This window comes from Bombus bifarius, unplaced genomic scaffold (assembly GCF_011952205.1).
Source record: "Bombus bifarius isolate JDL3187 unplaced genomic scaffold, Bbif_JDL3187 scf7180000007970, whole genome shotgun sequence".
NCBI lineage: Eukaryota > Metazoa > Arthropoda > Insecta > Hymenoptera > Apidae > Bombus > Bombus bifarius.
Window position 1 is genome coordinate 249,066 of NW_022884356.1, and position 22,496 is coordinate 271,561.

Genomic DNA, 22,496 nt, shown 5'->3' on the forward strand with positions numbered 1-22,496 from the left:
ATGTAGATAACATTGTTAGAAAAAAGCACGCAAATACGGTACAATATTGGCAAAAATTATATATTGTGGTGAATATATTTCAATTTTGTTACAAATAAAGCATATAAAATTTGCGTGGCAGTCAACGTTTTAAATATTGAATCGTGTTCAAAGTGATTCAAATTTTCATAATACTGGAAAATTTCAAATTACTTCAAAATTGAGATTTAAAACAGTTTCCCTTACATATTTTATGTATGAATACAATTTTCAAATGTATTGCCAATTGGGTATTAGTAATAGATGGTAACATACGGTGGCGCTTCAAATTCCCTGTCATTACTCGATGCATACCGAACTGATCTCAATATTTCATTTAAGTTACATGCGTGTTTGCTTGTGACTTACGAAGAGACATCATGCTGTACCTGCCTAAATAACGTTTTCGGTAATGCTGCTATATTACAGCTGTAATATAAATAAGTTATGTCTAGTGATGTGATATGTCTGCGCGTTCATGATAAAGTACTCGCCCTTTGTAAATGTATTTCGGTGAGTTACATTTATGCTTGCTTCAAGTTACACTCTTCTCGTATTGCTGACTCGAAGGATTTCTTTTAAAAAAATTCGTCATCAATTGTCATGTAAGACACAATACCAATTAGACTATTTATCGTGACAACTATTGGACATTACATTACATGAATATTTAGTTTTTTACATAAATGAGCAAAGTTTAACTACAGATTCATTCAGATCTCGAACATACCGTGAATTTATTTATTCGCTAGTATTTTTCTAATATCTGTCTATTTTTATTCTATTTACGGCATTTGATAGGTTAGGAAGAACGTCCTTGAGCTTTCTTATTTTGGCAACATATAAATCGTATTATTTGTGGAAATATTATATTTCATTTGAAATAATCAATTTTAAATAGAGGTTAGATATTTGTGGAAGTTTTTCATTCATAGTATATTATAGTTCCCACGAAAATTTCATAAAAGAAGCGAGATGTTAGTGAAGTAATGGAAAGAGCACTATATTTTTTAAACTTTTTAGAACTGTTCATATAAAACTTTTTTATGTGTTAAAATAACTTTTTTTAAAGGTAAACTTTCTGAACTTTAGGTGCCAGGTGCCTAGAAAGCAGCTGGCAAGATGGGCAAGTTGTTGTCAAAGATCTTTGGCAACAAGGAGATGCGAATCCTTATGCTAGGATTGGATGCTGCTGGGAAAACTAGTATCCTTCTTACATAGATATACGCATATACACACACACACACACACACACACACACACACACACACATCTGTTTCTTTCTTTTACATGAAACTCTATAATAAAATCCTTGCAAAAGACTAAAGAATGTTTTGAATCATGTTTTCTTGTAACATTTCCTTAATTACATATCAGCGATACTATATAAACTTAAACTAGGACAGTCTGTAACAACTATACCAACTGTAGGATTCAATGTAGAGACAGTTACCTATAAAAATGTTAAGTTCAATGTTTGGGTAAGTAATAGTAATTATAAATCTTCTAAATATAGCTTGGAAAATGTTCAACTCACTAAGGATAATAATTTCATTGTAGGATGTTGGTGGACAAGATAAAATACGTCCACTTTGGCGTCATTATTATACTGGAACACAAGGACTTATTTTCGTAGTAGATTGTGCTGACAGAGATCGAATAGATGAAGCCCGTCAGGAGCTTCATCGAATTATAAATGATAGAGAAATGCGAGATGCTATTATTTTAATCTTTGCAAATAAACAAGATCTTCCAGATGGTATAAATCAATGTATCTCATAAATCTTTGGTAATCGTATATTTGTCTTATATAAATAATTTTTTATTTATTTTTTCAGCAATGAAACCACATGAAATACAAGAAAAACTGGGTTTAACTAGGATACGAGATAGAAATTGGTATGTGCAGCCATCATGTGCCACAACTGGAGATGGGCTTTATGAAGGCCTTACATGGTTGACCAGTAATCATAAATTATGAGCAAATATTTATTTTTCATCAGTTAGCCACATACCAAGATGTACGTTTGCTTTGTATTGTCATTTTTATTTATCATGTAGAGGCTCTGTAACAAAACTGATAATGATCATTATGATCCATAAGACAGAGAGCGAAAGAGAGAGAGAGAGAGAGAGAGAGAGAGAGAGAGAGAGAGAGAGAGAGAGGAAATCATTTCCAATGTACTACAGCAAACGTAAAGTAACCATTAACATCAAATGGTGCGTTTCAGTAATATTAATACTATATAAATAGAAATTTATCAAAGTACCAAAAGATATAGACTTTGTTACTAACTGTTTACTAAAGTCCGTGAAAATAGTTAATACAACAATATTGATTAGATTATCACATCCAACATTTTACTATAATTTATATATATATTTGCGTACATATCCCGCATTACGGGATACTAATTATAAGAGAATACAAAAAGTTGTAAGAGCTACTTATGAGATTAAGAGATACATTCAGAAAAAGTATCTTTACAATTTGAAATTATCATTTATGCAATAGTTAATTTAAAATATCGTCCAGAATAATTGGACATAACATTCATTCATCACTGGTTGTTATCCATGCTATGTAATATGTATCACACATGATATTTATACATATAATCCCACTGATATATGTGAGTAAACATTCAAAGCACTTACATTAATGACTTTATACAGCACAGAAATATTCCTTTGATAAATTTTTGCTATCAATCTCATTTTTAAAAAATATTCATAGTGACAGACAGTTCTTTTTTTTTCTTTTTTTAATAATCGTCTTCCATTTGAGTCAACTTTTTATGCATATCAGTCGACTTTTCTTTTTTCGAAAAAGATGAAAAGGAGAAAAAAGGTGCAACTTCTGACATTGTGTATTTTTTTGTGCTTTAACTTCGATTGAAACGCATTAGATGTACAAATGTACACTTATACATACATAAATGGAGTTGTTCTGTACGCACAAATGGTAAGCTACTGGGTTTGATATCATGAGCTCAAAAGAAAGAGAGAGAAAAAGGAAGAAAATAGAAACAATGTTACTAATAACGTAACAGCATTATATCTGCCAATATTTTTTACCAGTTAAGCGATCGGATTACGCAGAACTAGAATTAGGTCACAGAGAAAAGAGCCAGACAGTGTTCTATGTGCGTCTTATTTCATTTCCTTTTGATAATAAGATGTAGAATAAGAATGATATACATATTTATCAATATTTGCTATTAACTAAACAAAACGAATATTTCAACATAATTCAATTCTTTCTTTTCTACAAGCTTCATATTTACATAGCGATTAAAAGTAGAGTAACGATGGTATACGTTATTCTATCGCTCTGTTTCTATGTCAACATTTGATTTGCATTCCATGATATAATATAAATTAGGGTATTAGTATTTTAACAAATTGTATTACTTTACCGCAGTAATAATTAATACAAATATAATAAGTTTGTCAGATTCTTTCTCTTGGCATCCGTACCATTAATGTTAAGTATTGTATTTTGGTGAGAACTAATGTGCAAGATAAATTAGCTCATATTTAAAAGCAGTACACAGATGTTGGAAAGAAAGCAATAGACTGTTCTTTCGAGGTGTATGTGCTAGTATTGAGCAGTGCTCTATGTATATGTTTATACTCACTAAATTCGTTCGTATAAGAAGGTTTATAATATTGTGTCATATTTGTTTCTTTTAGTTGTAATTGAAAACAAAAGAAACGTAACAGTTGTAACTAAAATAACTTTGTTAAAAAATAGTTATTTTTTAAAGAGAACACACACATTTTAATATTACAAAAGAGCAAATATATTTTGGCAATAAACTTTATTTGAATGAATTAAACATTTATAATTGAATTAAATCGAATGTTGAAATTTTATTGATCATAAAGTACACGTTTTATTAGTAAAATGTCTAAAGTTTGAAATGAAATGAATCCTGTAAGCAGATAATACATAATTTGAAACAAATATTTTTAGTAATTTTTTAATAACAAAGCGAGTTTTAGCTAGCAGTAATATATTTATTCATTCTTCATTCAGTGTGAAATAACAAAAGCATTTATAGTCAAGATACTGAATTTAGGTTTAAAAATGAGCAGAAAGAAAAAAAAACAAGGCGTATGCGTTTTTCATTATAGTTAGAGCATACGTTTTTTAACGCAATACTAATAAATAACATTGTCAAATAGGCTTATTGTCAAAGTAAGCATTTGGTATCATCATATTTCCATTGTTTAGTTCACACATATATGTATCAGCTACATTTTCCAACGATTTGTTTTAACAGGGGCCATTCAGAATGCAGGGCTCGATATAAAACGCTTTGGAGTAAGGAAGAAATTGGTTACTTCAATACAATTATCAGCGTTTCTTAACGTTTACACTCCATGGATCGTGTTCTTTGTTTCATAAAAATTAAAAGGATAATATATAAAGGCCATATTTCATACGTAATTTAACTCCGTAGACGAAAGAATAGATAAATTTAGAGAGCACAACTGTCTTTTAATCTTAAACAAAGTTTACTTAAAGTAGATACGATCCATATAGATAAAAGAAATTGGGAAACGCTGACCCATAATACTATTAGCCAGAGAATTCTCAATGCACCATTATTAACCAATTTTATAATTACATAGTCATTAAATAAAAAGGAACGAAACATTTTTCAGTCATATTGGAATATTATTTATGAAAGAGTATTTTCAGTTATTTCTCTATTTTGAAAATGGTAGTATAAAGCAGATTATAGATAATCATACAATGAACTAATTAATCGCTTTATATGAATTTTCGAATGGTGTAATAGTTAAAAACAAACACATTCCTCAAAACGAAGTTGAATGTTAAAATACGAATAGTAATTAGAGGTGCAATAGAATTTTTTGGTTTTTAGTACAAATAAAGGATATAAAAATATATGATAAATGTAATGCTACATTGAATACTATATAGATAAATAACAATAATTTTTACAAAATTGGAAACCGATGAATCCAGCAAAAATGTACTTGTATATTATTATTATTATTTGTATAATAAAGACACCTTTAAATTATAAAAGCATTCTTTCAAAATGTAAAATATCATTTTTAAACAAAATAGTTATAATTGCACTTAATTTCGAGAAATAATTATTTAAATATTTACAAATTATTACAACTATCTAGTTGATAATCTGACAATGGATTGTGTTTTTTTTATAAGATCTATAAACTCTGGTCATAAAAATATTAAAACATAATAACTTTATAAAAACTACAATTCTTATGTGGAATAATATATATGTTTAAAAAATATTTCATATTATATATATATATATATATATATATACATATATATATATATATATATATAATTATTATATTATAAAAAGAGCTATGAAAATAAAATGAATATGAAATAAAATTATGTACACCTTGCTTTACAATGATTGAGTGAAAAGGCTCGAGACGAGCAAAATTTTTTTATCAACAGATCCAATAACATTAAATTCCTTCTTTGAGATTCAAAGTGCAGATATTTTTTATTCAGACTTTCGACGATGCTGTAATAGATCTGAATAATTAACTATATATATATATATATATAATTATTAATATATATATTAATATATATTAATATATATATGTATATATATCATTCACATAATGTGAAATGTTTGTAATTGTTAATTGTAATAATAATACTCTATGAATTTGATTGCAACTCTAAATTTCAATATGAGATTCCTTTAGCCAATATTACTTACATTGTATTGACATACATCAGAATTAACAATTTCGTACTTTATCACATACTTTCAATTTTACGAACTAACATCCTTTTAAGAGCCCATATCGATGGATTTAATCCGTGCACTGAGTAAACAAAAGTGTCGAAAAAATTAAAGAGTTCTTAAATGAGCTTGCTTACTTTAGTGATATAGTAAAAGTTCCCGAATATGTACACGAAGAAAATATATCCTTTTCATTTTCCTCTTTTCAAATTATTCCTAAAAATTCGTCCTTTATGCAATTCCTATTTCGATATAATCTTGAGACGTATTATAATATATAGACCTATGCTATCTACTAGGCCGTTGTTCTTCTATGAATGCAATTAGACGCTGACGAGTTTTTTTATTATTTTGACAAGCTGAAGAAACTATGCCAATTAAATGTTTCACAGAATATTCCTGCAAGATAAATAAAATACGTTAATAATAAATAAGAATATCATAGTTAGATAACATATAATCTTAAATACCTTGTGTTCCCTTATCCATTCTTCCAAACTATTCTCTGGAAGATAGTAAGCTTTAATATATAATTCAACATATTCTCTGTGAGGCATTGGCCTTAAAGAAGTCAATGTCTCAAACTTCGATTTCAATTGCGTAAAATCGAGTTGCATTAGTGCTCTGCCACCGTTCGAACATTTTTTAGCATTAGAAAATCTGTAATAGAGAATGGATATAAGCAAATAAGATAAAAAGATTGTAAGTAAAAAAGTAACATACCCCTCTACTAATGTATGAGTTATTAGATGTGCCACATTTTCCCAGACAGCGTTATATACATCGTCCGCTACAGGAAGACAACTTCCGATGTTTTTCAATCTTTCATTTAATATATATATTTCCTACAAAAGAAAAAATTTCTTAAGTGCAAGTGCCAGTGCAAGCGAAGTTAAAATTTATATTTGTGCTTAAAATAAATACCTGAAGTAATGCATCAATATACCCACTATGTTGAGACATAACGTCAGTCACCTCCCAATTAACTTTATTCATTAAATTTAAAATATTTGAAACATCAAATGCTCGAGATGCAACCGCCATATATACCGGTTTCCTTAAATCCGTGCTCGATGCTATTGTTTGCATATAAAATTGGTGAAGGAAACCACGTTGTGGGCTAGCACCGATAAGATGTTCCAAGTACGGCTTCAAACTTTCGTATTGACGACCCAAAAATATTAGAGATTCCACTCCTACGACACGTTCAGTCAAACCGTGAAGCTTTTCCGGTTGCGATAAATTTACAATGGAAGAGAGCTGTGGCTGTCGTACTTTATCGGAATTTAATTTAATGTTATCTTCCGTATCATTTTCATAAATGATTAAATTCTCCTTAATTCTTGCTAGAGATAGTTTCAATTTTGGACTATATAAAGAATCACTATTTATTTGCTGTGGGAAAGAATATTATTTCTTAGCACTAAGTTAATATCTTAATAGAAAAGTAACTAATAAACAAAACTTACCAAATCTGAAGTAAAGAATAAATGTACAGTATAAAAACATAACTCGTAAAACTGTATCATACTTTGTATAACCGTAACTGCAATTGATCGTAATAATCTAGACATTTGCAAATACTTTCCACAAATGCGCAATATACTTAGTGTTGTGTTTGTAACCATGGGCCCTGATTGTTTTAGTTTACACTTTTTTTTATTTGTTTTAACATGATCTGAATCATCAACGTATTCGTGTTTTAATTCATCAGGGATATCATCGTCCGATTCATCCGAAAAATATTCTGGAGGATTATCCTGTTTAATACAGATTATTTTGTATATTATATTGCCAATTAGTATAAGGACAATAAAATATTTCTAAATCAGATATCGTACTTCATTACTTATCAAAATATCTTCGTCCATGGTATCATCTAGACCTATAGAGAATGGCGATGACCCCCCTTCTAAATATTTCTGAATCCACTCTATACTTATAGGATTATCATTTTCACCAATGTTAGAGTTATCAAAATTGTTCCATACTTTACAACTGTTTAGCGATGGTTTTAAACTCTTAAATTCCTGTAACTGAGTTGCCACAAAATTCGATTTCACGGGGCACAATTCCCACCCATCGTTTTCTAAAAATATCCTGAGTTCATCTAGTCTCGATGCGTGATAATGAGAAAAATATGACAATGATTGCTTCCTTATAGATTCTTGCAGATTTTCTGACTTAAAACTACATAACTCCTCCCCAATTTCCATTAATCTGTAATTATTTTTTGTTAATACAGTATATGTAAATTAATACGTAAAACCACTGTTAAGCATTTACCTGTTAACTATACCTAAAACTTGAACAAATTGCTCAAATTTAATGTAAGTTAAATCAGCGTTCATTAAAAATATCGAAATCTTCATTTCAACGTCATGCCATATACGAATCATACTGTTTTCTAATTTATGCTTCACATATTGTTTGCTAAAAGTCTCTTCTAAATCTTTTACATCAGCTTTAAGTTTAACTTTATTTTCTTGTGTGTTATGCCAATTTACTACCAAATAATAAGAGCTTAATATTGTCCACAATGATTTACACAATTCTGTTAGACAAATAATGCAACTTTCCCGGGGCACTGATTGACAAAGTTGTTTATATTGTCTCTTTGTATCTCCGCCCGCATATGAATGAACAGCTGCAAAAGCAGTATTGTGAATTGCAGCAGTAAAATGCATATGCAATTGATCCATCGCAGATTGAGTTTTTCCTAATAGAGTATAAGCTTCTTGAATAGACGTATATATTGTTACATCGAATTGCGTGCACATCTTTGATAGTGTAACATCCAAGGCTTCCTCTGCTTGTTCTAAAATATCCTGTAATTTTCCATTTAAAGCAGCAATACAATGGAAATGTTTATATGTCTGTGCAGCACTTTGACATTCTAAAAGTAACGAGATTGCTCTGGGATAATTTTTTTCATTTAATAACTCCTGTAATCTATCTCCTGTACGTTGCTACAAAGTATTATAATAATTAATCCATTATTGCTTCATCAAGTAAATAAATATAAGTCAAATGAGCTTACCAATGTCTTGATAGTATTTAAATTATTCAATAATTCTTCTATGATCTGCCTTTTTTGATAATTTGCTAATATTCCTAAACTAGCTGTAGTAAATTGCCTTTCAGCTAATTTTAAATCTGCTCTTCCCATTCTGCAAATTTCTAACACATCCTGTAATTGTTCTTGTATCAGTAAAATTTTTTCAAACTCTTTGTTACAAGCATTCTGCTTTTGTAATATAAGTTGTAGAACTTTCTTAGAAACAACTTGATGTTGCTGTTTCAGTTTCTTGTAACATTTTTCAATTTCTTTAGATTGCAACACCTTTGGTAACTTCTCCAATTCGTGTCTACAAGGATCAAAATTATGGTCTGTATTAAAATAAATCTCTTCTATAGATTCTAATATGTCTTGATCAGGGATAGGTTCACTTTCTGTTGATTGGTCAGCTTCTGATTGTATATCATCTGATTTCTGAGATTCTGATGGATTAAGTAGATCTGGATGTAAACCCATTAATGGAATTTTGGTTGTATTCTGAATAACAATAAAAAAAACAAATACACTGTATCAGTTTACCCTAGAACAGTTTTTCTCTTAAACGTTAACAAAGTATTTCATTTGAAAGTTTATAAAGATACAAATGTAGTACAACATAACCTAAAGCATAACTCGAATAGAAGAAAAGTTGTATTTACAATTACATTGCAATACAAGATATTTAAACGTAAAATTTTAATACAAATTTATTTACCTGCTTGTTAATAAGACCGAAAAATTTACATTTTAAGTCCTCCATACTGTAAATTTCTTCAAAATTCAGTAAAATACATTTTCATCTATTTACTCGATATCTTGCTGTTTCTATCCATTCAATTGGTATAGTAATTAATATTCGCATTTCTCCGTAATTACTTAATTAACCCCATCTTGTAAGTATATCAGATCTATTGCGTATACATGCTTACACATTACGTATACTTGAATCACATATGTATATCAATATCTTTTCAGGTTATGTTCGGTATGAAGTTTCCGCGCGAATTATAGGTATTATCAACAATAGATTTTCAAATATTGCAATTTCAAACAATACTAATTCTTTCCTTCAATTTGTGGTCCTTCTTTATTCCCAAACATAATAATAGCAGATATATAACTAATATTATTGTTACATGAAAAAAATGAAACAATAAAGAAAGCGATTAATAATACTAATTTATTATGTGGAGAAACTCTAAATTGTTATACGAGTTATTTAAAAATAATATATGTATGTATTTGTAATTTACATAGTAAACAAAAAGGTTAACTTTATTTAAATATTTCAATGAAAGATCTGATACAATTTTAGGATATTTTCTTGGAAGTAAAAAGATCTTTCATAATCAAGATTTAATACTTGTAGACTACGGAGGCTACGTTATAGTTGACCTCTTCTACTGAGGGAGATACGTAGCTCCAGTTAAGAACCACGTTAAAACAGCCATTCTCAATAAACCATATTTTATTTTTCAAATTTCTTTTACGACCATAATTTATAACTTTTTTCTTCGCAAATATAATCATTATGCACAATGTGTTTCACTTTATAACTGGAAGATACTTTGTATTACATATTTGTATTACATAAATTATTACATATAATCTGATATAATCTTTTAAATAATAAAAGTATATAATAATTTGCCCTTTAACAAGTCATGTTTGATATTGTATATATATATATATATATATATATATATATATCATACATCATACATATGCATAATAATCATACAGATACATTACATATTACACTATAGCAGGCTGAACAGTGATTTACTGTTTCACTAGTTCTTACAATCTTAATTTTGTGAAAGCCTTTGTCCTTTAAATACGCCAGAATTTTATATCTATACATAATTTATATGAATAATACAAGTAAAATTTATTTAATCCATTCAAGATACGACACAAATAATAATTAGAACTGTATTAAATTCTTTTCGTATCCCTTCTTAAATTTTCATATATGTATCTTTAATTCTACAACACGACATAGAAACTCTTAGCAAATTTCAAAGCTACGTTTGCTACTATCACGCACATAAGCGATTCGTGAAGTAAAGGAGAAACGTAGGTATCAGGGTAGGAAGATTGGTTCATGGACGACGAAATTTCCAGGAGTTGTTATGGGTTGCGTGTTAATTCCATTAAACGGTATTATATTCCTAAAAATTCCATGAACGTTTATATACCCCGGTTCCCAAGGGTGGCAGTAGTGGTAGCCATGCTATTCTGCTGGCGTAAACGCAACGTTATAACGACGATAAACAAAAGTTACGTACGGGTACAAGGGAGTTGAAATCGATGCGACGTGGTAGAAAAGGGTCGCGTAGGTGTTCCAGGGTAGAACATTCGATCTCGCTGATTTCGATTGGCCGCGGCTAGCGAGACCTGTTGTGTGATTGGTCAAACGTCTTCCTGCGTACTCCCCACTACCTAGCTTGAGATTGTAAAGGGCAGCGGGGTGAGGGGGTATAATATGTAGTTGGTATGAGATATATGGTATATGGTATATACGCAGGTGTGTTCACAGTGCTTGTGCACCCCGCGTCACGCGCCAGCCACTCGGTGTCGAAAAGAGACGGTGGGTGGCTGTGAAAATTAGAAAAAGTCAAAAGAGAGGAAGAAAGAGTGAAGCGGAATAAAGTATCCTTCTTTGCGTACGTGTATCTGTTCCATTTGAAGGGGTCAGTGTTTCGACAACGATCGTTACTTTGATTACAGCATATCGTACGGTATCTCACAGCTGGAGAAAGAAGCGAAGAAGTCTGACTTGTTCTCTTGTTAATAAAGGGTAGTTCATCTGTGTTCCTGTACTCAGGGTTATAACAAAAAGGGAAGGTCGCGAAGTGAAACACGTTCGTCTCTTGAGAGTATAGTCTAACCGTCTGTCTGCTGAGAATGGTTCAGAGGTTCTGCACTAGCGTGGCTGCGCTTAGCCTCGCCCTGAGTGTTTGCGTTATTTTCCCTCGTGCTATCATGGCGATCGACTTAAGTCGATTTTATGGTCACTTCAATACCAAACGTACAGGTAAGCGAATAATCGTGGCCGTTTTTCAAGTTTCCCAATAATCGTGGACATATGCAACCTTGATTTTCTTAGTCAACACATTTTCTTAGAGTTACACCTTTGTTTAGTCCATAGAATTCGTAGTAGTCGATAACTAGCTGTATAGTTTATTTTACGTGTTGTTTGCTTTATATAACTAGTTTTACACATTTATGTATATAGAAAGATAGGTGTTATGGATCCATGTTTTCAAACACGACCGTAAAGAATTTTCGTTACCGGTTGCAATTGTCATATCTCGAATCGGATCATATAGTATCGCGTAACGAGAAGTGAAAATGAGATATGTATGTTAAAAAATTAAAAAGAGAAGATTTTGGAAGAATTCCGTTTATCCGAGCATATCAAACTATAGAACAGTTCCTATGATGTTCCTTTCATCTGTCGTTATGTAGTTCCTATAATAGATCTAATATTTAAAAAACCGAAGTTGAGCTTCATTGAGTTGCCTCTGTATCATATTCAATTGTTCTTTCCATAATCTAGTTTCGACACAAACAAATAAGTGCATATGTATGTTCATTACAAGATATTCTCAACCATAGCAACTACAAATTAACTTGTTCGTATACACGAAATACGGATAAGCAGAATTCTAACCATTTCTTCGTTCTTGTATAATAGTTAGAACGATTCACGAACGTACATATAAAATAGATATCGATAGTGATCCATTTTCTTTGTAAAGTAATATCTACCATTTACCCAAACTCTACAATACATACCGTGTACATTTTAATCTTGATACGACGGTCCATTGTGTCGATGGATAACAACATTGAAGTGGCAATTTGAATCCACGTGGTACATTAAGCGCATCACGATTCATCTTCGTGACACGGCCTCTGTCCGTGGTTTATTCAACGCAACGTGGTAATCGACGCCAGCAATAAGCGTTACTTTATCAATGGCAAATTCCTTTGAGCAATAAACAGCGTGAAGTTCCTCGTAGTTAACAACTTGTTGCGAACTCGAATTACGTCGTTTCTGCAACTTACAGTGGCTGCGAAAAGTATGTACATATACATTTGCACGTACCCTTATTTTCCAATAAAGCGATTTTTTATCAATTTTTGCTGCGATCCTTAAATTTTCAATCTTATTCATATTTCAGCAAACAGAAAGGAATTCTAATATTCTAAAAAAATGTTAACGCTAGAAATCATGCATACCAATAAGAATTTTTTTATATTTGGTTTAAATTTGGCATATCTTTAAACGTTAGAAAAATGCAATTGACTCGAAAATGAGAGGAAGAACGTAAAAGAATTAAATCAATTTTAACTTTGCTACGTTCCTTCAATCATTTTCCGATTTGCATGGTTTTTTTGTATCGTTAAAAAATTTTATAATTTCAGTAAAAAATATTTCAAAAATATATACAGCTAATATACGTAATTTATTATTTTAATTTTACACTAACGTTTCTCTTGGAACGTTAGAAGACTTTCTGTTTGGATGTAAAGATTCGAAAATTGTAGCAGGGTTAAATAATACATGTTATATTGCTCGGTCAATATCAGCCGCCCTGGCAACCACCAATTATTGGTGACTATGTATTCTAATTTGGGCATTGCCACTTACAAAGTTAATGCACACGCGCACACTGCAATCATATACGCGCGTGCTCTTGTATATGATTATATGTATGTATATGTGATATTCAACACGAATCGCACGCGACATGGAACAGGCATGTACAGTTTCTCACAAAAGTATTGGAACACTTGTAAACATATTTTATGAATATATTACGTATCTTGTATTTTCTATATATATTTCTAGATTTATTAAAATTTTACTAATATAATTGTGATCGTCGTATCTCATTACAGTACTAATGAAATTTCAAAATATTTTATAATATATAATATATACGTAAACATTTTCTATGGTAATTGTCCCAATACTTTTGTGAACTATTGTATCTGATGGACGCTTACGTACATGCTATAAATTCCATATATATTATACTATACAACTTGTGTATCTTATGTACGTATATTACATATTTTACAAAATAAAAGTTTTATGATAGCAGGTATAAAATAGTTACAAAAATAAAAAAAATCATTATTCTTATTATTATTATTTTAGTGATAATTCAATGTTACAGGAGATGCTTGTCGTCCCTACGAGCCATTCAAGTGTCCAGGAGAGGGTATATGTATCTCGATTCAGTATCTCTGTGACGGAGCTCCCGACTGTCAAGATGGATACGACGAAGATTCACGTTTATGCACAGCTGGTAAAATTTCCTGTCCCTTAATTGATTCTATTACCGTCTATACTGTAACAACATTTTGATCTTGTATTCATTTACGCATATTTCTTTGTTTCCTATTTAAACATTATTTTATTTCTCTGTCTTCTTTCTTTCTCTTTCTCCATTTTCTTTTAGTGTTAACAGATAGAATGCTTGCTAATTTCCCGTTAAAGAAAAGATTATAACTTCTATTAAACAGAGGAGACTAATTCAGGGAACTCGCCTCACACAACAATGAAATAGGAACAAGGTTACGAGGAAGTTTCCATGTGGCAGAAACGTATCGAGCTTCGGGTGTATCAGACGTCTGATTTATATTCGTCCCTAACTACTGTCCGGCTACCTATCTATTAGCAGACTATATGATCACTAGATCGAACCTATTATCTTTCGAGTTCTAACATCGATTCTCTGTTCCCTAGCTATAAAGTTGTACGAGTAGGAAATGATTACTGTGATATATAGATATAAATGTAAATTTGTATAATTTGTATAGAGTTGTATATGTAGTTGAAGAAAGAACCAGGATCAATGTTAACAAATGTTACGTATATTCATGCAATGTTCGGATAAAACGTTTCGTTGCTTGTTTTAGCAAAAAGACCACCGGTAGAGGAGACTGCTAGTTTCCTGCAGTCGTTGTTGGCAAGTCATGGTCCAAATTATCTCGAGAAATTGTTTGGGACCAAGGCACGGGATACGCTAAAGCCTCTTGGTGGCGTGAATGCAGTTGCTATAGCGCTTTCTGGTAATTACTATAATTCTCATAAAGATAAATCGATCTAAAATAAATTTGGAGCATTAAATTTGAAAAAAGATAAATTCTAATTCGTAGAATCTCAAACGATCGAAGATTTTGGTGCAGCCTTGCATCTAATGCGCTCCGATTTGGAACACTTGCGCTCTGTGTTTATGGCGGTGGAGAATGGCGATTTAGGCATGTTGAAATCAATCGGTATCAAGGACTCAGAGCTGGGGGACGTGAAGTTTTTCCTGGAAAAGCTCGTCAAAACCGGTTTTCTCGACTGAATTGGCATTTTCTTGGAACGTCATGGCGGAGGCGCTATAACATTGGCTGTATCGTATTACAATCGCACTATCCTATCGCTTTGAAAGATTCTTTGGCAAGTCTCCTTTGCGAAATGATCGCCGCCTACGTCTTTCCTCCTTTTTCCCATCCCTTTTCTTCTCCTCTTCCTCCATTTCAAGTTTCCTTGTCGCTTTCTTTCGGTGTCATCTTATTCCTCTCTTTACTTTTCAAAAAACACGTTGAGTGAGCACCGAGATAAGTGGGGAAGATATCTATCGTTACCGAGAGGCATGGGAGTACTGAATGTTTAAACTTTCCTTAAATGTCAAGGGTCGATGTTTGTATATCTGTGCACCTTTATCGATGCGACGTCACTCATTTTCGCGCTGCAATGGGCACGCGTTTTACTCCAATAAACGTTCTACTTTTTACACATATTTCGTAGAATTAAAAACGAGAAAGATGAATTGAAGAAACGATGGCAATGTTTGACGGTGAATAGGATGGTCGCGTATGGAGGCGATACGAGAGCTTTGTGATTACCAAACCCATTAATTATACATATTTTACTGGAACGTTCTATTCGACGTCGTGCAATCTACGATCGATACTAATTAATTGTCGCTTTGTTTCCGTGACTAACGTGACGTCGTCGACATGCAATCGTCATTCGAGGCACGAAGAATCATATGAAAACGAAGAGAGGAAACATTTAGATATTTCGTTTATAAATTAGTTCATTCCGTTTTAACGATATGTATGTAATATTCTAATTACTAATTAACAATTTCAGAAAGATCCAAACTAGGAACGCGTTTTAAGATTTACTTTTGCTTTTGTAATTTCGTGCCTGGCGCAGCATACAAGAAACGAATAATTAATGGAATTTGATTTTACTACATTGTCAGACTCCCATTCTACTCGTATTTTATTACATTACCGAAGCTGTGCTTTGGTGGCTAATATTCGTGATATTGGAGATAGCGACGTACATAAACTCATGCATGATGCGAGACCTGTCTAGCAGCTGGAACACTGCATGTGTTTTTCGCTACAGAAATTTTTGTGTACAACACACACACACACACACACACACACACACACACATGTTATCTATTGCATTTCTACATGCTTATAAAACCGGATAATTACTGCTGGTACAGTACCACGTATAAAGGTCCTTCTACGGATTTCAGTTTCTCGTCGTATCGAGGTTCAGATGTTTCTAGATTTTGCACCAATATCTCGCCGGCTAACATTTAGATTAATTAATATTTCACAGAACGTTACAAGATATACTATTACCCACAGATAAATAAGTGAGGGACAATCAGAAAAATCTCAAATAATACCTCTTCCATTATATACTCGAGAGAAGTTGCTTTGATACTTGAAGTACAAGGGAATGATTAGAACATGATTAAGAATCTGTAAGTATCTCTTTCTATAGAGTATAATAGTTACCGTTGGTTTTACTTGAATGAAATGCTTGTATACGATTAACCCTCGTCGATACGGACCGAACGGAAATACGTAGACAAGCCTGATTCGCATCTAAAGGTATTTTGTTAAACCGCTCAGTATGATTTAATCGTGTATCTTGTAATATTGTAAAACACACGCGTTTTCACATGCTCTTTCGTTGGTGTAATATGTAATACGGGAAGATCGATGCAAAAGCCTCCAACAATCAGAAGGACTTTGAATCGATTTTTCTACTTACATGCGATCTTTATCGACTGTTTCTGTTAGAATGCTACTGCGACACAAGATATAAATTCTGACTTCATTCAGAGAAAAATCAATGCGAAATGACAAAAAAGATTATCTCGATTAATTACGTTTCTGTTAATTTAATTTATGAGTCACGTTATAGAGGAATATAAATTTCTTGCTACTCAAACGATCGATCTTTAGTACAGTATAAATATACGAATGATTTATATCAAAGAATACATACAATTATACATACATGTACATGCACACACCTATACACGTATATGTATATAAAAATCTACATATACATATATTATATCTATTTTAAACATGAGAAGCGAAGCAGGTACAAACCGAGCATCGTATCGCGTTCCTTCAGGGTATAACGCGTCCTTTACTTAAGAATATGAATATGAGGACGATGATGATGACGATGATGACGAAACAAGTATACAATGCTCTGATGTATTAATATTTTCATTACGGTAACGCAACACAACATATCAATATAGATACATATCAGTAATGTAATTTGGAGATGAATGCCGAATTCTCTCTGAAAGCCAGTTCTCTATTTTAGTCTTTTTAGAATTTGAGAAAGAATAGGTCGCGAGTTTTAACGATAAAGTTCCCTTGTGAAATTTCGAAACTATAAATACATATCAAATAAAACGGAGAACAATTAAACGTGGCTTCACTCTGGAGAGACTTCGGTATAGTGATGAAATGCATCTCTATCTATTAAGCGTAATATCTTCTAGTCAACCAATGATATATCATCTAATTAATAATAAATAAGTCTATATATATAATTACATATCAACAGAGGAGTCACTTTTATCAGATAGTAGATATATATTATTTTGATATATAAAAGAAAAGCGAAGAAAAAATGATGAAAAGAGAGATGTGTAACATTCCCTCTAGATATCAATTACGGTCCAAAGTAGGGCCTGGACCGAAGACAAAATTCCGAGGGAAGTTTGTGTAAGCTTTAGGTATCGAGACTTTTTTTAAAGGATCAAGGAGTTTCGAATCTCCGCTTCGTGAACACCTTGATCCTTTCTAAATCCTCTCCTCTCCTCCTTTCCCTTTATTCTCAATTTTGACGTGTTATATTTAAGATAAGACCGTTCATCTCCGGTGGTAATTGAAATTAATAAATTCAACACGTACAATGCGCGGCGCGGTATATTTCCATCGCTTTCAAGCGACGGGCTCTAAAATGCTTGTACATGCCACGTCTTCTCTCTATTCTTTACAGCGAATAATCATCAATTTGCTTCTTCCATATGATTTAAACCAAAGACAATCCATCACGTTTCATCTGTGTTTCGTTAATAATGTATTTTAAGTACTAGATATACATATATATATTTGTCATTATATTATTCTATGATATTTTTATTAATCAGTATAGTACAGTTTTACTAATAGTAGTTTAATTGAATGTAGGATTTATTTTAATAAAGCATATTAGACAAATTGTAAACCATTGTAACAGAACATATCTACATAATCCGTCCATAATATTCAATTAAAAGGATTACCATATAAAATGAAAAAAGGGATGTTGCATTTTTAATTAGTGCAGAGAATATTTAAAAATGAAAAAAAAGAATATTTTTTTTAATGGAGTTTTTGTTCGCAGAATATGTAACGTAGCGTGAACAAGCATTATCGGATGTTTCTGCCAGTCGATGAGGTGTACAGCGCATACACGTATACATATAATAACACTTTGACCATCTTAGTTATCGAGGTTTAAATAATGTGATAATGTAATAAAAAAAAAATCACACGCCTTTGTATCTATGTTACTTTCGACTTCTGATTGTTCTACTGCCAAAGCATTCTTATTATACGGCAACTGCGACGTACCGTACACTTGTAAGCGATCTTGCTTCTTAAAGTTTTGTACTTCTATTAATTAAAACAGAATACAATGTTCTTGGAAATAAGTTCGGCGCGCGAACATCATTAAATAAAGTAAACGTTTCTTCAGTTTTATTTCACGAAATTGAAATTGTACCTGACCACATATATATATATACATATATATATATATCTTTCGTAATTATTGTAACCATTAAATTAATTCTATTTCTGCTTTTATAAAAACTTCTTCTTTTTTCTACTGAATGAACATCAAAATCAAAATTGGTCCAAGGAACTTTTTTTGAGAAAGAGGATGCATTCGGAGAATCAGAATTTCATGGAATTGTGCAATAGCAATATTTTTCCCAACTATTAAGACACTCTTAGAAAATTACCTATTACGTAATAAATAAAGCAACAAAATATTTTAGATTTAATTTCTTTGATGGAATATTTTATTTGAATAATAAGTTTACATAATAAAAATTAGATATAAAAATAATATTAACAGTATTAGTAAAATGCACGTTTTGAATTATATATTTCAATTTAATTTTCATAAAATACATAGATTTATTGCAACTGGTATTTATATCTAAGCATAAAATTTATATGATATATGGAAAGATAAGTTTATTATTTTATTTACAGTCCAGTTGGCTCGATTAACTGATATTTGTTAGTATTACCCCCAAAATTTTTTAATTCCTCGACTAGGTCTTGTGGGTCTATTTTTCGGGAAACTATTAATGTTCGTTCATTTTTGGGACCATAACTATGCGACTTTAAACCGAGTTGTCTTGCAATCCTATAAAGAAATTGGAACGCATACTTAATATTTTCAATCCAACTGATTATTTCGAAAAATTGCATTAACGCACTTACTGATGGATTATTGCTCTTTCGTCACTTGTAAAATCGACAGAAAATACTAAATCATTTCTCATGTCACCTGAAAGGTACTTTCTCATGATGTCTTTACATTTATTTCTTAAATCTTTTACAGAGCAAGAATTTTGCTTTAATCCGAGACCTTTCCTACTCATTTGCTGTTGAATCCTGTAGATATAAAAGTACCATTTCTAAAATGTTTTACAAAACAAAATGAAGATTATACTTACATAACAGGTTCTACTATTCCCTGTTGTGATTTACCAAGACCACCACCAGTCCAACCCATTAATTTCATTAATTTTCTTCCAATATTGTCATCAGAGATAGCGTCATCTTTTAATGTAGTCATTGTCGTTGCAGTTACATTAGCATTCTTATTTATATTGTGTTTAATCTAAACATTAAAATAAAGCTTTGGTAGCAGCTCAATATACATGAAAATAAAAACAAATCTTTTTTATAAACCTTGATCGTATAATAATACTTCTGTAGTTCATGTAATCCAAAAATGGATGCTTCTTTCTTCGCTGACTTTTGGTTAGAACTACAACCTTCCGCTAACAGTTTCGAATTTATAAAAATATTACATTTACTATAAAAGAAAAAGAAAGAAATAGGAAGATAATCCTGAGGAACAAGGAAAAAGAAAGGAAAGGAAAAGATATATATATGTATACTGTATACATACTAAGAGTCCTTAATTTTATCAAATTTCCATTCTAAATTTCCACCTGACACACTGACTGCATTAGTAAGTATATTTTGTGGTATATCTCCAACCCTTTCTATTATAACAATATCGCCAAATGGAGCCTCCTCCAATCTCCTTCGTTTCACAGGTACTTTATTAGATGATAAATTATGTGATAACTTTGTGTTTTGTAATTGTGCTGATGTTTTGGTTGTATTGGAAGACGTTGTTGAAGCAATTCTTCCTAAAAAATTATTCTTTAAAAAATGCACTTAAAGGACAAGTTTTCTTACACTTCTTTCATACTCAGCACATGGTAGAACTCACAGCTCTTAGATATACCTTTAACCTTTGAACTAGCAGCATCCGAAGCTTCCACAACTTTTCTTTGCAGTTTAATTTTTCGTTTTTCTCTATATTCACCAACAATATCTTGAGCTAACTCTGCAATTAATTGCATCGTCTCTTTAGGATATCTAAAAATAAATGTTATTTAAATATATGTAAAACGACTCATAAAAATATTTGAGCTAACGATTGGCAGCTAATAACTGCACCCACAGCAATTACGTTTTGTTTATGTCTATTGCTTTATCTCATTGAACAGGTTATACAATATATTTATTGTGAACATATATTGATAAAAAATTAGTACGAATAGCCATCTTAGATATATCTAAATAGATCCCATTAAATACTGTGACTTATTAATGCAATAAATAATTGCTTATTTAAATACTTGTACAATTTTTGCAAAATTCATACTTGTATCTTGTAGCATCTATGCATATTTCCAGATTTGTTTGAAATTTTATCAACATAATCATGATACTCAAGTCTCATTTACAGTGTTAATGAAGTTTGGAAATGTTTCATATAACATTTATAAAAGACTTGTATGGGTTTGAATACTTTTGTGAGTTACAATATACGAACATATAATAAAACAAACTGCAAATTAATAAAACATAGATATCACATTTTAGATTAAACACTACCTGCAACCAAGCAATTCCACGTTTGTAAATACTTGAGCTAAACACACAAGTTCATCTTCTGGAAATTTATTCTTATGAGCTAAAAGAAATTTGCGTCTAAGTTCCCAATGTTCGTCACATTCATGTTCTGTTTTATATCGTTCTACGTCCCAATCATCCTCGCCGCTCATTTTCATCACAATATCACACGTTTTATATGACAAATTACAAATTTATACATAAACACACTGGATGTGTAACATTTGTTACAAGTTGCACAAAACTTTCATGTAGATGTCTTATTAAAAGTATTTCAAACGCTTTTGTCTGACTTATGTGAAATACCTTACAAGAAAGAAATATAATTAAAAATTTCAATATTAAGAAATAACGTATTATCGCAAAATGGCTTACATAGCAATAACACCATGGACAAAATATAACATAGATTTGAGATCTTAGGAAAGCTTAGAACTTAAGAAATTAATTAAGATTAGCGATGGAAAGATGGAACTAATCTCTTTATGAGGAAAATAAAAAACAAATTTTTCGGTCTGTAAAGCAAATTCTTGAACTGTTCAGGAATTAAATTGAGCCTTTAACTCTCAAAAATATTTCATGTATAATATCATTCCGATTTTCTACGTATTGGTATTAGTTTATTTTCTGCTTCATGACAATAATTTACAAATTTACCGAAGGGTGGCGTTATTCGGGAACTGCTTTACATCATCACGCTATTTTCTTATTCTCAGATACTGCAGTCTCATTCGCATGCAATGCGTTAGTCTTTCTTTTCAAATATTCTAATTTATACCGTTACATCTTGTAACCACAGCATAGCTTAGATGTCCTATGTAATTAATTAATTATATGTAATTAATGCAAAATGCTCTATTTTGTGCACTATGGCGCCTTCTACCAGCGAGTCAGTGGTTGTAACATAGAACAAAATTTTTAATTGATAGAGAGCGCTGGTCTTTGACATAAGATATGGCATTTTACACCAATTCTATGTAATGAGTTAATTACGTAAGGAATCGAAATAATATTATACAGAGAATATTTCTGAGAGAAAGCATTAATTTAATTCCTGAATAGTTCAAGAA

General features: G+C 31.2%; 4 protein-coding genes across 8 annotated transcripts; 2 read left to right on the top strand and 2 right to left on the bottom strand.

Moving 5' to 3' along the window:
• The first annotated feature begins 282 nt into the window (after positions 1 to 282).
• Positions 283 to 4,695, top strand: LOC117212880 (ADP-ribosylation factor 6). 3 transcript variants are annotated; one of them, XM_033457999.1, is made up of 6 exons: positions 310 to 531; positions 1,111 to 1,222; positions 1,396 to 1,499; positions 1,579 to 1,777; positions 1,857 to 2,039; positions 4,308 to 4,695. In XM_033457999.1, exons 2-5 carry the CDS (start codon positions 1,141 to 1,143, stop codon positions 1,997 to 1,999), a joined length of 528 nt encoding a protein of 175 aa, XP_033313890.1. In that variant the 5' UTR covers positions 310 to 531; positions 1,111 to 1,140; the 3' UTR covers positions 2,000 to 2,039; positions 4,308 to 4,695. The 3 variants fall into 3 exon arrangements, with proteins under 3 accessions (XP_033313908.1, XP_033313890.1, XP_033313899.1); XM_033458017.1 differs by lacking the exon at positions 4,308 to 4,695 and having other exon boundaries at positions 283 to 427; positions 1,857 to 2,746; XM_033458008.1 differs by lacking the exon at positions 4,308 to 4,695 and having other exon boundaries at positions 310 to 623; positions 1,857 to 2,746.
• A 1,172-nt stretch (positions 4,696 to 5,867) lies between these two features.
• On the bottom strand, positions 5,868 to 12,961 carry LOC117212789 (syndetin). Of its 2 annotated transcripts, none has more exons than XM_033457829.1 (9): positions 12,661 to 12,961; positions 8,839 to 9,354; positions 8,085 to 8,767; positions 7,640 to 8,018; positions 7,268 to 7,558; positions 6,723 to 7,193; positions 6,522 to 6,643; positions 6,269 to 6,458; positions 5,868 to 6,197 (listed from the first exon to the last, which is right to left on the bottom strand). In XM_033457829.1, exons 1-9 carry the CDS (start codon positions 12,712 to 12,714, stop codon positions 6,087 to 6,089), a joined length of 2,817 nt encoding a protein of 938 aa, XP_033313720.1. In that variant the 5' UTR covers positions 12,715 to 12,961; the 3' UTR covers positions 5,868 to 6,086. The 2 variants fall into 2 exon arrangements, with proteins under 2 accessions (XP_033313720.1, XP_033313727.1); XM_033457836.1 differs by lacking the exon at positions 12,661 to 12,961 and adding an exon at positions 9,572 to 9,976.
• LOC117212871 (prohormone-4) lies at positions 11,369 to 18,957 on the top strand. Of its 2 annotated transcripts, none has more exons than XM_033457977.1 (5): positions 11,369 to 11,525; positions 11,590 to 11,896; positions 14,052 to 14,183; positions 14,797 to 14,949; positions 15,037 to 18,957. In XM_033457977.1, exons 2-5 carry the CDS (start codon positions 11,767 to 11,769, stop codon positions 15,228 to 15,230), a joined length of 609 nt encoding a protein of 202 aa, XP_033313868.1. In that variant the 5' UTR covers positions 11,369 to 11,525; positions 11,590 to 11,766; the 3' UTR covers positions 15,231 to 18,957. The 2 variants fall into 2 exon arrangements, with proteins under 2 accessions (XP_033313868.1, XP_033313878.1); XM_033457987.1 differs by having other exon boundaries at positions 11,377 to 11,552; positions 11,657 to 11,896.
• A 395-nt stretch (positions 18,958 to 19,352) lies between these two features.
• Positions 19,353 to 21,777, bottom strand: LOC117212808 (NF-kappa-B-repressing factor). Its single transcript, XM_033457861.1, has 7 exons — positions 21,409 to 21,777; positions 20,753 to 20,886; positions 20,408 to 20,654; positions 20,185 to 20,311; positions 19,947 to 20,113; positions 19,711 to 19,884; positions 19,353 to 19,633 (listed from the first exon to the last, which is right to left on the bottom strand). The coding sequence occupies exons 1-7, from the start codon at positions 21,582 to 21,584 to the stop codon at positions 19,471 to 19,473; spliced, it is 1,188 nt and encodes a 395-aa protein (XP_033313752.1). The 5' UTR covers positions 21,585 to 21,777; the 3' UTR covers positions 19,353 to 19,470.
• Between the last annotated feature and the right edge of the window lie 719 nt (positions 21,778 to 22,496).

What these genes read in the sequence shown, in the direction of transcription:
- LOC117212880 (XM_033458017.1), top strand. Translation starts at nt 1,141, where the DNA reads ATGGGCAAGTTGTTGTCAAAGATCTTTGGCAACAAGGAGATGCGAATC. An exon ending in GGATGCTGCTGGGAAAACTA is followed by an intron (nt 1,223 to 1,395) that starts GTATCCTTCTTA and finishes ATTACATATCAG; the next exon opens with CGATACTATATAAACTTAAA. An exon ending in TAAACAAGATCTTCCAGATG is followed by an intron (nt 1,778 to 1,856) that starts GTATAAATCAAT and finishes TTATTTTTTCAG; the next exon opens with CAATGAAACCACATGAAATA.
- LOC117212871 (XM_033457977.1), top strand. Translation starts at nt 11,767, where the DNA reads ATGGTTCAGAGGTTCTGCACTAGCGTGGCTGCGCTTAGCCTCGCCCTG. An exon ending in TTCACGTTTATGCACAGCTG is followed by an intron (nt 14,184 to 14,796) that starts GTAAAATTTCCT and finishes TGCTTGTTTTAG; the next exon opens with CAAAAAGACCACCGGTAGAG. An exon ending in AGTTGCTATAGCGCTTTCTG is followed by an intron (nt 14,950 to 15,036) that starts GTAATTACTATA and finishes TCTAATTCGTAG; the next exon opens with AATCTCAAACGATCGAAGAT.
- LOC117212789 (XM_033457829.1), bottom strand. Translation starts at nt 12,714, where the DNA reads ATGTTGTTATCCATCGACACAATGGACCGTCGTATCAAGATTAAAATG. An exon ending in TCAAGATTAAAATGTACACG is followed by an intron (nt 9,355 to 12,660) that starts GTATGTATTGTA and finishes ATTGTTATTCAG; the next exon opens with AATACAACCAAAATTCCATT. An exon ending in AATGGATAAGGGAACACAAG is followed by an intron (nt 6,198 to 6,268) that starts GTATTTAAGATT and finishes TTTATCTTGCAG; the next exon opens with GAATATTCTGTGAAACATTT.
- LOC117212808 (XM_033457861.1), bottom strand. Translation starts at nt 21,584, where the DNA reads ATGAAAATGAGCGGCGAGGATGATTGGGACGTAGAACGATATAAAACA. An exon ending in GATAAAATTAAGGACTCTTA is followed by an intron (nt 20,312 to 20,407) that starts GTATGTATACAG and finishes TTTCTTTTATAG; the next exon opens with TAAATGTAATATTTTTATAA. An exon ending in GAAAGAGCAATAATCCATCA is followed by an intron (nt 19,634 to 19,710) that starts GTAAGTGCGTTA and finishes ATTTCTTTATAG; the next exon opens with GATTGCAAGACAACTCGGTT.